Source organism: Entelurus aequoreus, linkage group LG02, assembly GCF_033978785.1.
Source record: "Entelurus aequoreus isolate RoL-2023_Sb linkage group LG02, RoL_Eaeq_v1.1, whole genome shotgun sequence".
NCBI lineage: Eukaryota > Metazoa > Chordata > Actinopteri > Syngnathiformes > Syngnathidae > Entelurus > Entelurus aequoreus.
Window position 1 is genome coordinate 91477704 of NC_084732.1, and position 16528 is coordinate 91494231.

The following is a 16528-nucleotide window of genomic DNA, read 5'->3' on the forward strand; positions in this document are numbered from 1 at the left end:
GTGAAGGTGTGATCACATGACTTATGTATCATAAACACACCTGTGCAGGTGTGATCACATGACTTATGTATCATAAACACACCTGTGCAGGTGTGATCACATGACTTATGTATCATAAACACACCTGTGAAGGTCTGATCACATGACTTATGTATCATAAACACACCTGTGAAGGTGTGATCACATGACTTATGTATCATAAACACACCTGTGAAGGTGTGATCACATGACTTATGTAACATAAACACACCTGTGAAGGTCTGATCACATGACTTATGTATCATAAACACACCTGTGAAGGTCTGATCACATGACTTATGTATCATAAACACACCTGTGAAGGTGTGATCACATGACTTATGTATCATAAACACACCTGTGCAGGTGTGATCACATGACTTATGTAACATAAACACACCTGTGAAGGTGTGATCACATGACTTATGTATCATAAACACACCTGTGAAGGTGTGATCACATTACTTATGTATCATAAACACACCTGTGCAGGTGTGATCACATGACTTTTGTATCATAAACACACCTGTGCAGGTGTGATCACATGACTTATGTATCATAAACACACGTGTGAAGGTCTGATCACATGACTTATGTATCATAAACACACCTGTGAAGGTGTGATCACATGACTTATGTATCATAAACACACCTGTGAAGGTGTGATCACATGACTTATGTATCATAAACACACCTGTGAAGGTGTGATCACATGACTTATGTATCATAAACACACCTGTGAAGGTGTGATCACATGACTTATGTATCATAAACACACCTGTGAAGGTCTGATCACATGACTTATGTATCATAAACACACCTGTGCAGGTGTGATCACATGATTTATGTATCATAAACACACCTGTGAAGGTGTGATCACATGACTCGTGTATCATAAACACACCTGTGAAGGTCTGATCACATGACTTATGTATTATAAACACACCTGTGAAGGTCTGATCACATGACTTATGTATCATAAACACACCTGTGAAGGTCTGATCACATGACTTATGTATCATAAACACACCTGTGAAGGTGCGATCACATGACTTATGTATCATAAACACACCTGTGAAGGTGTGATCACATGACTTATGTATCATAAACACACCTGTGAAGGTCTGATCACATGACTTATGTATCATAAACACACCTGTGAAGGTGTGATCACATGACTTATGTATCATAAACACACCTGTGAAGGTGTGATCACATGACTTATGTATCATAAACACACCTGTGAAGGTGTGATCACATGACTTATGTATCATAAACACACCTGTGCAGGTCTGATCACATGACTTATGTATCATAAACACACCTGTGAAGGTCTGATCACATGACTTATGTATTATAAACACACCTGTGAAGGTGTGATCACATGACTTATGTATCATAAACACACCTGTGAAGGTCTGATCACATGACTTATGTATTATAAACACACCTGTGAAGGTCTGATCACATGACTTATGTATCATAAACACACCTGTGCAGGTGTGATCACATGACTTATGTATCATAAACACACCATTTTTTCTGTCATAAAAATCAGAAAGCTATCATTTATTATGACAACACACCACAAAATGATACAGTAAATATTGTAACTGTAAATATTGTGTCATGTAAACATTATATTTGTTTATTTAAAACAATCTAAAGACTGCAATGAAATTAAAATTAATGACCTTTTATGCCTGCTGTTTCAAATGTGATACACACATTTTCAACACTGTTTTACTATAAAATATACGATGAAATATGAAGTAATTCCACATTACATCAACACATTAACTGTTCAAAATGATGTCTCAGTAAAAAATTTAAATTTTCTCACATTATTTCAAATTTGAGAAAGTTTCTCCTCAAAAATCTCTCCTTTCTACTTTGTGGCCATCTGGCAGGACATTCACTTACTGCCCCCATGTGGATTATACCTGTAATGCATGCATCTGATCTGATACGTCAGGCTTCTTGTGAAAAAAACTGATGACATGACGATAGAGGGCTCAAAACTTACAGTATGTATCACTTTTGATACGTTTGGCATCATAGGGTTAAAAAGACGTTTTTAGGTCAACCAGAAGGAGTTTTTCTAACATGCAACCTGTTTCGAAAAAGTTTTGTCTTATTAAATAATACATGGTGAGAATCGCTTTGAAAGGACAATCCAGGAATCTTAATCAGATGAAATGTCCAAAACCTCTAAATTCACTGTAGATTTTACACTTCAATTGCTGTAATTTTACTCTAAAAATAAGGTAATTTTACTTTAAAAATAAGGCAATTTTACTTTAAAAAATAAGGCAATTTTACTTTAAAAATAAGGTAATTTTACTCTAAAAATAAGATAATTTTACTCTAAAAATAAGGTAATTTCACTTTAAAAAATAAGGTAATTTTACTCTAAAAATAAGGTAATTTTACTCAAAAAATAAGATAATTGTACTCTAAAAATAAGGTAATTTTACTTTACAAAAAATAAGGTAATTGTACTCTAAAAATAAAGCAATTTTACTTTAAAAATGAGGTGATTTTATTCTAAAAAATAAGATAATTTTAATCTAAAAATAAGGTTGTTTTTTTTTAAAAAATAAGGTAATTTTATTCTAAAAATAAGGTAATTTTACTCTAAAAATAAGGTAATTGTACTCTAAAAATAAAGTAATTTTACTTTAAAATAAGGTAATTTTACTTTAAAAATAAGGTAGTTTTATTCTAAAAATAAGATAATTTTACTCTAAAAATAAGGTAATTTTACTCAAAAAATAAGATAATTGTACTCTAAAAATAAGGTAATTTTACTTTACAAAAAATAAGGTAATTGTACTCTAAAAATAAAGCAATTTTACTTTAAAAATAAGGTGATTTTATTCTAAAATATAAGATAATTTTAATCTAAAAATAAGGTTGTTTTTTTTTTAAAATAAGGTAATTTTATTCTAAAAATAAGGTAATTTTATTCTAAAAATAAGGTAATTTTTTTTTTAAATAAGGTAATTTTATTCTAAAAATAAGGTAATTTTACTTTAGAAAAAAGGTAATTGTACTCTAAAAATAAGGTAATTTTACTTTAAAAATAAGGTAGTTTTATTCTAAAAATAAGGTAAAAAAAAATTTAAATAAGGTAATTTTATTCTAAAAATAAGGTAATTTTACTCTAAAAATAAGGTAATTGTACTCTAAAAATAAAGTAATTTTATTCTAAAAAATAAGATAATTTTACTTTTAAAAAAAATAAGGTAATTTTACTTTTAAAATAATGTAATTTTATTCTAAAAATAAGGTAATTTTACTCTAAAAAATAAGGTAATTTTACTCTAAAAAATAAGGTAATTGTACTATAAAAATAAGATAATTTGACTCTAAAAAATAATGTAATTGTACTCTAAAAATAAGATAATTTTACTTTTAAAAAAAATAAGGTAATTTTACTTTAAAAATAATGTAATTTTATTCTAAAAATAAGGTAATTGTACTCTAAAAATAAGATAATTTGACTCTAAAAATAAGGTAATTGTACTCTAAAAATAAGGTAATTTTACTCTAAAATAAGATTATTTTATTTTAAAAATAAGGTGATTTTACATTAAAAAATAAGGTAATTGTACTCCATGAATAATATATCTGTACTCTAAAAAATAAGGTAATTGAACTCTAAAAATAAGTGATTTTCTTTTTACAGCAATGCACTGTAAAACTACTAAAGATGTTTACGGTAGGACAGCTCAGTTGCCAGAATTTGACCATCAAAATAAAAGCGGTACTGTTTTCCAATTTACAGTAATCCACTGTAAATTGTAAACTGTAAAAAACAACCACTGTCAATTTTACAGTAATTTTTTTTTTTTTTTTTTTTACTGTAAAATCTACAGATGTTTTTATTCGAGGGCATCAAGCAGCCTGTACATATTATATATAATATGTATGTATATATTATAATATATTATAATTGTAAATAAATGTCATTTCTTGGATTCGTCACATTAATTGTCAATACATTTCTTTTTTTTATTAATCACATTAATTGTAAATAAATGTCATTTATTCGAATCATCATTTAATTGTAAATAAATGTAATGTTTTTTGATTAATCACATTAATTGGAAATAAATGTCATTTATTCGATTCGTTACATTAATTGTTAAAAATGTCATTTCTTTGATTCGTCACATTAATTGTAAATAAATGTAATTTGCATGATTCCTCACATTAACTGTAAATAAATGTTATTTATTCGATTCATCACATTAATTGTAAATAAATGTCATTTTTTTGATTAATCACAATAATTGTAAATAAATGTCATATATTTGATTCGTCACATTAATTGTAAATAAATGTTATTTATTAACTATTAACAATGAATTGGTTCCAGGCCTGACCGTAGTAAATTCCTTAAAAACATGTACATATGACAGTTTAAAAACATTGTAATGAGAGCCTTTCAAACACGAAATAACATTTTAATCACCTTTAATATCTTTTAATCTAATGCTGCCTGCGTCTGAGCCAATCAGAGGCCTCGATACTGCACAGCGCGCTCTGATTGGTTTAGACCCAATTTACACTGCACTATTGATAGTTTTACCTCATTTAGGCCGAAATATGGTTTCAATAGGCGAGAAATGACTTTTTATTTGCAATAAAACGATGTTAAAATTCTAGAAGCACAACAAATGTAGGAAATAATCTAGGAGAGGACGCATAAATTGTATGTTTACACCTAAAAAACACAAGTGTGAAATGATGACATTGGGGATTTTTTTCACACAAACTAAAATATTCTAGGAATTAAAATGTATTTCACTAATTAAATTAGGCAGATACAAAATTAACATTGAGGGGTTTTTTTAACTGTTCTTTACATGTTTTAGGTGGCAAAATAAACATAAACAATAAAATACCGGTTGAAGTAAAATGAATAATCAGTGACAGCAGCATCACTCATGAAAAGTCATTAAACATGACGACGATGATGACGTCAAAACAATTAGGAAAAGGTGCGTGAGCGCGCACGCGCGTGCCTGTCAGTGCAGAGATGTGTTTTATTGCCTTTTATGTCGTTAAAGACTATTTTTATGATGTTGTTTTTTTATTGAGGAAACATTTATCCAAAGTAGAGATTATTCCAACCTCTAGAAAACAATGTTTGTTTTGAAAATGTTCACAAGAAAATCCCCTAATCAAAAAATCTCATTAATTAAAAAAAAAGAAGAATAAATGTCTCATTATACACAAATTATGCAATGGAGTTAAGGCACAGCAATTGCATCATTCCAAAAAAAATAATACAAGATAAATAAATGTTGCATATTTAATTGTATATTTTGACGACAGTCGATAATAATAATAATAATAATAATAATAATAATAATAATAATAATAATAATAGTAAATGTAATAAATAATAAATATTCACATTCTTAATCATAAATTGAAAATGATGATTCGATGTAAAAAAAAAGAAGAAGAAAAAAGAAGAAGAAATGCTTATTTCTTTAGCAATAAAACGAAAATGTTCTAAATAATGCAACATAATAATTGACATAAAATTACATAACATGTCTCATTACACACATATTTTGCAATGGGATTTTGCATAATGAAAAAATAATAATACAAGATAAATAAATGTTGCATATTTAAATGTATATTTCCACGGCAGTCGATAATGATTTTGTCGTTTGATTGCAATAAATATTCACATTGTTAATCTTAAAATGAAAATAATGATGATTCGAGGTAAAAAAAAAAAAATAAATAAATAAAAGAAGAAGAAATGCGTATTTCTTTAGCAATAAAACGAAAATATTCTAAATAATGCAACATAATAATTGACATAAAATGTCATTATAAACAAATTATGCAATGGAATTTTGCATAATTAAAAAAATATAATACAATGGTAAATAAATGTTGCTAATAATTGTATCGTTTCATTAGGTTTCAATAAATATTCACATTGTTAATTTTAAATTGAAAATAATGATGATTCGAGGTAAAAAAAAAAAAAAATTAAAAAAAGAAGAAGAAATGCGTATTTCTTTAGCAAGAAAACGAAAAAAATCTGAATAATGCAAAATAATAAAATGTCTCATTATATACAAATTATGCAATGGAATCTTGCATAATTAAAAAAAATAATACAAGATAAATAAATATTGCATATTCAAATGTAAAAAATAGTGGTGAGTCGAGGTAGAAAAAAAAAGAAGTGCGAATTTCTTTAGCAATAAAACGAAAATGTTCTTAATAATGCAACATAATGATAATAATAATAATAATAATAATAATAAATTAATGAGACATCATGACGTCTTCAGATCAATCAAAGACCAATCATGTCAATCGATAATGTCATAATTGTTCAATAAGACCTTTAACTTGTCACTAATGTGTTGCTTTTCATCCGACTTATGACATCACTAAATGTAACGATCATAGATCATTGATTGCAGATTTAAAACATGATATCAAAACACTGACGTCATCCTTTCTGTCTCTATTGTGAGCAAGAATGCTGCAGTTTGTCTTCCAGATGAAACAACAACAAAAAAACCTCATTTGCTTCTTTTTCATTTCTTAAATGCACAAATGAACGAATAAATGAAATGAATACATGAAAAAAAAAAGCACGACGAGTGGAATCAATCAGCAGATGAGGTGAATATGAAGAGATTGCGTCATCAGCTGCAGCTGGCCTGTCACTTAACTAATGGACGCGGCGATCATTCACGTCTCAGCCGGCAAAATGATCACTTTTTACCAATAAACTTTATGGAAAAGGCCGTCACGTGATCAGCGCCTCGGGAAATGTTGAATATTTCAATGAAACCTTTCAAAAAAACAAAATAATGAACTCCCGACACAATTCAATCATAGACGACAAATGACAAAATATAGAAGAATAGGAATTAAAATCAAATACAAACAAAATAATGCACTCAATACAATTCAATCAAATTTGACGAGAATGACAAAAACGTGTAATATGTATATAAAATTAAATATAATATGAAATTTGAAAAACAACAATAATGCACTCAATAAATTTTAATCATTGACAACAAATGACAAAATATAAAAGTAGAATATGTATATAAAATACAATGTAATATGAAATAAATCAATTACAAACAAAATACTGCACTTCCAATACAATCTAATCCTTGACGACAAATGACAAAACATAAAAGTATATTATGTATAAAAAATACAATATTTATATGAATTAAATTAAATACAAACAAAATAATGCACTCCTAACACAATTTAATCATTGACAACAAACTACAGCACATAAAATGGTAATATGTATATAAAGTACAACATAATAGGAAATAAATCAAATACAAACAAAATAATGCACTCAATACAATTTAATCATTGGCGACAAATTACAAAATATAAAAGTATAATATGTATATAAAATACAATATAATATTAATTAAATCAAATACAAACAAAATAATGCACTTCCAATACAATTGAATCATTGACAACAAATTACAAAAAAAGTATATGTACATAAAATACAAAACAAATTACAAAAAATCAAAATAATGCACTTCCAATATAATTACAAAATAAACAAGTATAATATGTATATAAAATACAATATAATATGAATTAAATTAAATACAAACAAAATAATGCACTCAATAAGATTTAATCTATGACAACAAATGACCAAATATAAAAGTATAATATGTATATAAAATACAATATAATATGAAATAAATCAAATACAAACAGAACCACGAAATACAAGTAAAAATAACAGGGACAAAAAGAGACTAAAATTACAACAAACTGTTTATTAAAACACATTAAAATGTATTAAAAAAAAGACAATAAATGCTGCACTCAAACATAACTTTTATGAGTGTTTTTAGGCAACATAATAATATTAATACAAATGTGCTGTCTTTTCTAAATATGCCACATTTAATATTAGCCACAGTGAAAGTGTAGGCAGGCATGGAATATTCATGTTTATTTTGCAGTCAGCCTCCTTCAAAATAAATGTCATATGTGTGACATTGCAAAAACAAATTATTCACATTGTCTATATTAATATTACAAAAATACATTTCAATTTAAAGTATTTTTTTTGTGAGGATTTCAGGATTACATGAAAAAAAATCTTATTTTTCCTATTTAATAAACTGTTGGAGAGAATGAACATCATTATTTTATTTTATCGTGAACTTCCACGTGGCTCAGCAAAGTAATCATCACACAATGACAACAATAATCATCTCTTTAAATTGGCAGCAAAACGTTTGTTTGGAAATAATAATAATAATAACTGTAAATAATATCATTAGAATTACGTGCAACTTAAGAGTTAAGACAGCAATCTAAACACTTTCATTGTAATTATGGACGTAACAAAGACTATTTAAATGAACTCTGTACTTATTAATCGGAGATATAAACGCCATCAAAGACACGCAAACATCAGGAAAGTCCACATTGCCCTCTGCTGGTGAAATGGAAGAAAGCACATCGTCCCTCAAAACATCTTCCAATTATCAAACATGCTTTTTTAATAATCGTCCATTTTCTAGCTTTCCATTCATTGAAATGCACTTTTTTCAGAAATGCAATAATATAAATACACTTCGAATGCACAAATGTGCAACAATAATAATATTACACAATGCATAAACAAATATTGACAGACTTTTTTCCTCTATTTCTACAAGTACTAAACTGAGAGTGCTTGTTTGTGCTATTTTACATTACAATAATGTAATGTAATATTACTGTATATTCTCTTACAGCATAAGTAATGCTTCCCTCTGGTGGTGAAAGTAAGGAAGTATTTTTAGTGAAGGTGGAGGAATTTCCCCCAAAATAAAACCCTCGTTTAATTATTTAATTTAATTGTTGTTGTTTTTTTCCTGAAGGAATCAATAAAGTACTATCTATATATCTATATAAGAATATAATGAAAATGTTTGTATTATTATAGAACATACGTGGTGAATATACTTACATTTATGGTATTAAAGTGTGATAATGTTTCCATTCATCAACTAGTATAACAATCAAATCAATCAAAACTTGATGAATTAAATACATTTTAAGTCTCGTCTTAAGACCCACTTTTATTCTTTGGCTTTTAACACTATGTGAGTTGTGTGGTCTTCTGTCCTCTGTTGTCCTCTGTGGTTTTTTTTAAATAAATTTTGATTTCTATTTACTGTTTTAATTGGTTTTTCCTTTTAAAATCGTTTTTAATCATATTTATTTTTATATTGTTTTTATATTTATTTATTTTTTGTTTTCATTCAGTCATTGGTGGAGCTAAGGATAATATTTGAATATTGTTTTTAATATTGTTTTTAATATTGTTTTTAATCTTGTTGTGCAGCACTTTGGAAACATTTTTGTTGTTTAAATGTGCTATATAAATAAAGTGGATTGGATTGGATTAAATCATAAATTTATCTTATTACACTTCCAAAGAGACAAAACATTTTTGCAATAAGTGGTAGTTTTTTTTCATGTTTTACCTAGCATATGCTAACATTAGCCCTGTTATGACGTCATAAGTGACTGTAAAATGTGCATCTTTTGTACTACATATTGTAGATGTTTATGTTTTAGCTAGTGTAACCATTTTTATGGACTTGCCTCTTTGTGATGTTAAATTCCTGTTATAAGCTGTCATACAGTATATGCTTTGAGCTCTTATTTTGAAGGCGCGGAGAGCGGAAGTGGTGACACGTTGTGGTGGAGCGGAGTTTTGAACCACTTCCGCTCTCCGCGCCTTCAAAAGTAAGAGCTAACCCTAACCCTAACCCTGAAGTATTTTTTTTCCACTGAATTTGAATTACTTGTTTGTGTAACCGAGGGTTCATATATGTCGCCTGTACTGTATAAAACTACAAAATAACACAAACACGGAGGCTCCAGTCCTACACAAGGACCACTTTTTGGTTCGTTTGTTTTCAAAAACTCCGCTCCACCACAACGTATCACCACTTCCGCTCTTAGCGACTTCAAAATAAGAGCTCAAGGCATATACTGTATAACAGGAACTTAACATCACAAAGAGGCAAGTCCATAAAAATAGGTTACATTTGTAATGTATGAGTACTTTTTACTCTTACTTGAGTAGTTTTTATTCTAAATAAAGTACTCTTACCTGAGTATAATGTAGTCACCTCTAGTAGTATATTTAAAAGTATTTACGCTAGCGATCTTTTTACTTCCGTTCACGTGATCATTCTAAGCACTTCCTGAATGTAACTATGACGTAGGGGTACGCTTGTGTGACAGTTTGTGGGCGGGCCGACACCGCCGGGCGGGGCTTAGCGAGCACATGACGAAGAAGCGTTGAAAAGTGGAAGATTTGAGTTAGTTTGTGACAATTCTCTCCCTGCTCGCTCCTCTAATCTTCTACTTTACCTCTCCAAGCCGACATCGTTGCTGCCAACATGGCCTCTGCAGAACTCGGTGAGTTTCATTCAAGACCAACTTATGTGGTAGCCACGTGACGTTGGCGGGGGCTAACTCTTTAGCTAGCATGATTAGCATCGTGGTGCTTTTTTTATACACCAGCTAGACTTCCGCAAAAAAAAAGTGAAAGTAGTGTTTTTTTGCGTCCTTTGCAGCTCTGCTCAGCGTGTCAGACAAAAGTGGGCTGCTGGAGTTTGCCCGAAAGCTGCTGGGCGTTGGTTTGAGTCTCGTAGCTTCAGGAGGGACCGCCAAAGTTCTGCGTGATGCTGGACTGGCTGTCAGGTACGTCACAATGTAGACATATACATCTATATTGTGTGTGTGTGTACATCTATATTGTGTGTATACATGTATATGTACATCTATATTGTGTTACGTCACAATGTAGACATATACATCTATATTGTGTGTGTGTACATCTATATTGTGTGTATACATGTGTATATGTACATCTATATTGTGTTACGTCACAATGTAGACATATACATCTATATTGTGTGTGTGTACATCTATATTGTGTGTATACATGTGTATATGTACATCTATATTGTGTTACGTCACAATGTAGACATATACATCTATATTGTGTGTGTGTACATCTATATTGTGTGTATACATGTGGCCTTTGATTCTGTGAACAGAACCGCCCTCTGGGGTGCCCTCTCCAAGATCGGATGCCCAGACAAGTATTTGAAGATCTTGCGTCTGTTGCACGACGACATGACCGCAGTGGTAGTTGGAAATGGCGGCTCTGAAACGGCTCCCTTCAAAGTTGACACTGGGGTCAAGCAGGGCTGCATCATCGCACCAACCCTGTTTGCTATCTTCATCTCAGCCATACTTCACCTCACCAGTCAAAATCTGCCTGAGGGAGTCCAGTTCATATACCGGACAGACGGCGGGCTCTTCAACCTGAGTAGGTTCAGGGCAAAAAGCAAGGTGCTTATATCCTCCATTACAGAGCTTCAGTACGCAGATGACAATGCTCTTGTTGCTCATTCTGAGCTGGACCTCCAGAACATCATGGATGCTTTTGCCAGAGCGTACCGACTCCTGGGACTTGACATCAATATAAAGAAGACTCAGATCCTGTACCAACCGGCCCCTGACACACCCTACCAACCCCCCACAATTTATGTGGACAACAACATCTTGGAAAACGTGGAGCATTTCGCTTATCTTGGCAGTTTTCTTTCAACGAGAGCTGTCATCGATGCCGAGATCCACCACCGCATAGGTTGTGCCAGCGCAGCTTTTGCTAAGCTCAAGAAAATAGTTTTCGAGAATCGGGTCATCCAGACCAACATCAAGCTTCTTGTATATAACGCTGTAGTTCTGCCCACTCTGCTCTACGGGGCTGATAGTTGGACCACCTACAGCAGACACCTGAAGACTCTGGAGCAGTACCACCAGCGATGTCTCCGCAAGATCCTCAGGATCAGCTGGGAAGATAGGCGTACCAACATTAGTGTTCTGAAGGAAGCTAACATGCCCAGCATCACTACAACTGTCATTCGGCACCAGCTGCGATGGACAGGCCATGTAATTCGCATGCCAGACAGTCGCCTTCCAAAACAGATGTTGTACGGACAACTGACGGAAGGACAACGCACCCAAGGGGGGCAAAAGAAGCGGTATAAAGATAACCTCAAAATCCACCTGAGGAAATGCTGCTTCAACCTCAACACCTGGGAGGATGATGCCCACCAGAGGGTTTTGTGGAGCAGGATGGTCCATGAAGGCACAGCACAATTAGAAAAGGACCTCCACCGTGCCGCGGAAACCAAGAGGCAACAAAGAAAGGAGAGATCCACTACCAAAACAGCTCCTCAGACCTCCACCACAACCACCACTACTACCACGACAATCACGCACATATGCCCCCACTGCAATAGAGTCTGTGGATCACGGATTGGCCTCTACAGCCACCTGAGGACCCACAGATGACCAGACTCACCAACGGGAGGACTATCATACTCGCTTCGAGTGATCGCCAATGATGAATGATGATTGTGTGTATACATGTGTATATGTACATCTATATTGTGTTACGTCACAATGTAGACATATACATCTATATTGTGTGTGTGTACATCTATATTGTGTGTATACATGTATATGTACATCTATATTGTGTTACGTCACAATGTAGACATATACATCTATATTGTGTGCATACATCTATATTGTGTGTATACATGTATATGTACATCTATATTGTGTTACGTCACAATGTAGACATATACATCTATATTGTGTGCATACATCTATATTGTGTGTATACATGTATATGTACATCTATATTGTGTAACGTCACAATGTAGACATATACATCTATAGTGTGTGTGTACATCTATATTGTGTGTATACACGTGTATATGTACATGTATATTGTGCGTATACATGTGTATATGTACATCTATATTGTGTTACGTCACAATGTAGACATATACATCTATATTGTGTGCATACATCTATATTGTGTGTATACATGTATATGTACATCTATATTGTGTTATGTCACAATGTAGACATATACATCTATAGCAGGGGTCTCAAACTCAATTTGCCTGGGGGCCACTGGATGCAGAGTCTGGGTGAGGCTGGGCCGCAAGTAAAGATTTCTTAAAAAAATATTTTTAATGTCTTTATTTTTATTTTCAACACAAAATAAAATCTAAATATAAATGAACAAAATGAGAATTAAGTAAATAAATCAGTTAGTCATAAGTAATAACAATAATAATTTGATTTCTCCAGTGTGCAACAATGTATACGCGTACACATAATGTGCAACCCGGTTCACTCTCTCATCTGGTATTTTGCATACTCCTCAGCATGTCTAGTGGTATAATGACGTTTTAAATTGTATTCCTTGTGCACGGCAACTTTCTCTGTGCAAATAAGACACGTTGGGGTGCCCCTGTGCTCAACAAAGAAATATTGCATCCCCCACTTTTTCTGGAATTGTTTTTGCTCATCACTATAACCTTTCTCTTCACTGCACGCTTTGAAAAAGACATGTTTGGGGTTGTAGAATATATTTGTATTTAGCCGACGCACGGAGAATAATGTTATTTCCGCAATGTGTGTCGTTCCGCTTTTCCTTCCGACAGCAACACGGCGGTCGGCGGAAAGTACCGGGAAAAAGTGACTGCTCCCGGAGTGTTATATGGCGTCATATAGAAATATATGTAGTGTTCATCGTGTGAGGCAATGCAAATTAAACAATAAAAAAAACAAATAACGGTTTGAATTGGTCCAGGTTATCGGGGACTTTATTACTGACGGACAGGTGTCGCCGTGTGACTGCAGCCAGGCATGTAAGACAACCCTCGTCTCCATGGCAACGTTTCTCTCGCTTTCACTCATTTGCCGCTTTTCCACTAACGCAGGGGTATTTTGGACCCAAATAACTAAAATTGTCTCCGTCTGGAGCCAACGTGGGGGGGCGGGGAGTTTAAAGTCACGGTAGCACAATTAGCCCCGAACGGGCTAACATCACGACTTAACGTGTTACACGTCTGTTTCGCCCAGTGACTCTCTGTTGGAGTATCAGCGCTGGGTTCCAGTGCACCACACTTTTGTATTGTCGCTCGCTCCTTCGGAAGCTCGTCTCCCCAGCCCGGACCGGCGGGAGCGAGAAAGACACACACAGTGACAGAGCGAGAGAGAGCGAGGGAGTGAGGGAGGGAGGGAGATAGTGAGGGTTAGTGAGGGAGGGAGGGAGATAGTGAGGGTTAGTGAGGGAGGGAGGGAGGGAGGGCGCGTGCGGGTCTTGTGGAAAAGCAGCAAAACTTTTCTCTGCTTGCATCACGCAAGTGACGTCAATGTTCGGCCCTCGAGAGCCATATACCACACCATGATTGGTAGATTCCTTGTAGCCCGGAAGAGTTAGGGCTACAAGGGATTCTGGGTATTTGTTCTCTTGTGTTTATGTTGTGTTTAGGTGCGGATGTTCTCCCGAAATGTCTTTGTCATTCTTGTTTGGTGTGGGTTCACAGTGTGGCGCATATTAGTAAGAGTGTTAAAGTTGTTCAAATGGCCACCCTCAGTGTAACATGTATGGCTGTTGACCAAGTATCCCTTGCAGTCTCTTACGTCTGTCTGTTGAAGCCGCATACAACATGTGACTGGGCCGGCACGTAGTTTGTATGGAGAAAAAGTGAACGCTAAAGGCTATGACATCACGGTATGCCCGCCATAATATTGATATCCTCAGTATTGTTGATGGGTGAAAGTCGGGAGGGTTGGCAAGAATACTTCAGCTCCGCGCACACAGTGCTGTAAAGCGCCATTCATATAAAACTCGCGGGCCGCACTAACATTAAACGTTCATATTAAGGTGGGGGCCGCACAATAACGTCTCGCGGGCCGCAACTGGCCCGCGGGCCGCATGTTTGAGACCCCTGATCTATAGTGTGTGTGTACATCTATATTGTGTGTATACATGTATATGTACATCTATATTGTGTGTGTATACATCCATATTGTGTGTATACATGTATATGTACATCTATATTGTGTGTGTATACATCCATATTGTGTGTATACATGTATATGTACATCTATATTGTGTTGCGTCACAATGTAGACATATACATCTATATTGTGTGTACATCTATATTGTGTGTATACATGTATATGTACATCTATATTGTGTTGCGTCACAATGTAGACATATACATCTATATTGTGTGTACATCTATATTGTGTGTATACATGTATATGTACATCTATATTGTGTGACGTCACAATGTAGACATATACATCTATATTGTGTGTATACATGTATATTGTGTGTATATGTACATGTATATTGTGCGTATACATGGATACGTACATGTATATTGTTGTGTATACATGGATACGTACATGTATATTGTGCGTATACATGTATATTGTTGTGTATACATGGATACGTACATGTATATTGTGCGTATACATGGATACGTATATACATGGATACGTACATGTATATTGTGTGTATACATGGATACGTACATGTATATTGTGTGTATACATGTATATTGTTGTGTATACATGGATACGTACATGTATATTGTGTGTATACATGGATACGTACATGTATATTGTGCGTATACATGGATACGTACATGTATATTGTGTGTACACATGGATACGTACATGTATATTGTGTGTATACATGTATATGGGGCGGCATAGCTCGGTTGGTAGAGTGGCCGTGCCAGCAACTTGAGGGTTCCAGGTTCAATCCCCGCTTTTGCCATCCTAGTCACTGCCGTTGTGTCCTTGGGCAAGACACTTTACCCACCTGCTCCCAGTGCCACCCACACTGCTAAATGTAACTTAGATATTGGGTTTCACTATGTAAAAGCGCTTTGAGTCACTAGAGAAAAGCGCTATATAATTATAATTCACTTCACTTCATGTACATGTATATTGTGTGTGTACATGTATATGTATGTTGTGTGTGTGTGTGTGTACATGTATGTTGTGTGTGTGTGTGTACATGTATATGTATGTTGTGTGTTTACATCTATAAGTTTTTCAACTTGTTTAAGTCGGGGTCCACGTAAATCAATTCATGGTAGATGTCTTAAACAGCGGGAGGCAGCGTGCAGGTAAAAAGGTGTCTAATGCTTAAACCAAAAATAAACAAAAGGTGAGTGCCCCTAAGAAAAGGCATTGGAGCTTAGGGAAGGCTATGCAGAACAAAACTAAAACTGAACTGGCTACAAAGTAAAGCAAAAACAGAATGCTGGACGACAGCAAAGACTTACTGTGGAGCAAAGACGGCGTCCACAAAGTACATCCGAACATGACATGACAATCAACAATGTCCCCACAAAGAAGGATAAAAACAACTGAAATATTCTTGATTGCTAAAACAAAGTAGATGCGGGAAATATCGCTCAAAGGAAGACATGAAACTGCTACAGGAAAATACCAAAATAGGAGCGCAAGACAAGAAGTAAAACACGACACACAGGAAAACAGCAATAAAGTCCAAATAAGTCAGGGCGTGATGTGACAGGTGGTGACA

At 33.6% G+C, this 16528-nt stretch overlaps 1 protein-coding gene across 2 annotated transcripts in view; it reads left to right on the forward strand.

The window, feature by feature from the left end:
• Nucleotides 1-10319: 10319 nt before the first annotated feature.
• Nucleotides 10320-16528, forward strand: part of atic (5-aminoimidazole-4-carboxamide ribonucleotide formyltransferase/IMP cyclohydrolase) — a 40411-nt gene continuing 34202 nt past the window's right edge. Inside the window, exons 1-2 of one of the 2 annotated variants that reach the window (XM_062069955.1) lie at nt 10320-10497; nt 10656-10782. In XM_062069955.1, the coding sequence (XP_061925939.1) occupies nt 10479-10497; nt 10656-10782 (146 nt within the window). In that variant the 5' untranslated portion in view covers nt 10320-10478. The remainder of the gene's footprint in view (nt 10498-10655; nt 10783-16528) is intronic. The other variant, XM_062069964.1, reaches the window with a different exon arrangement.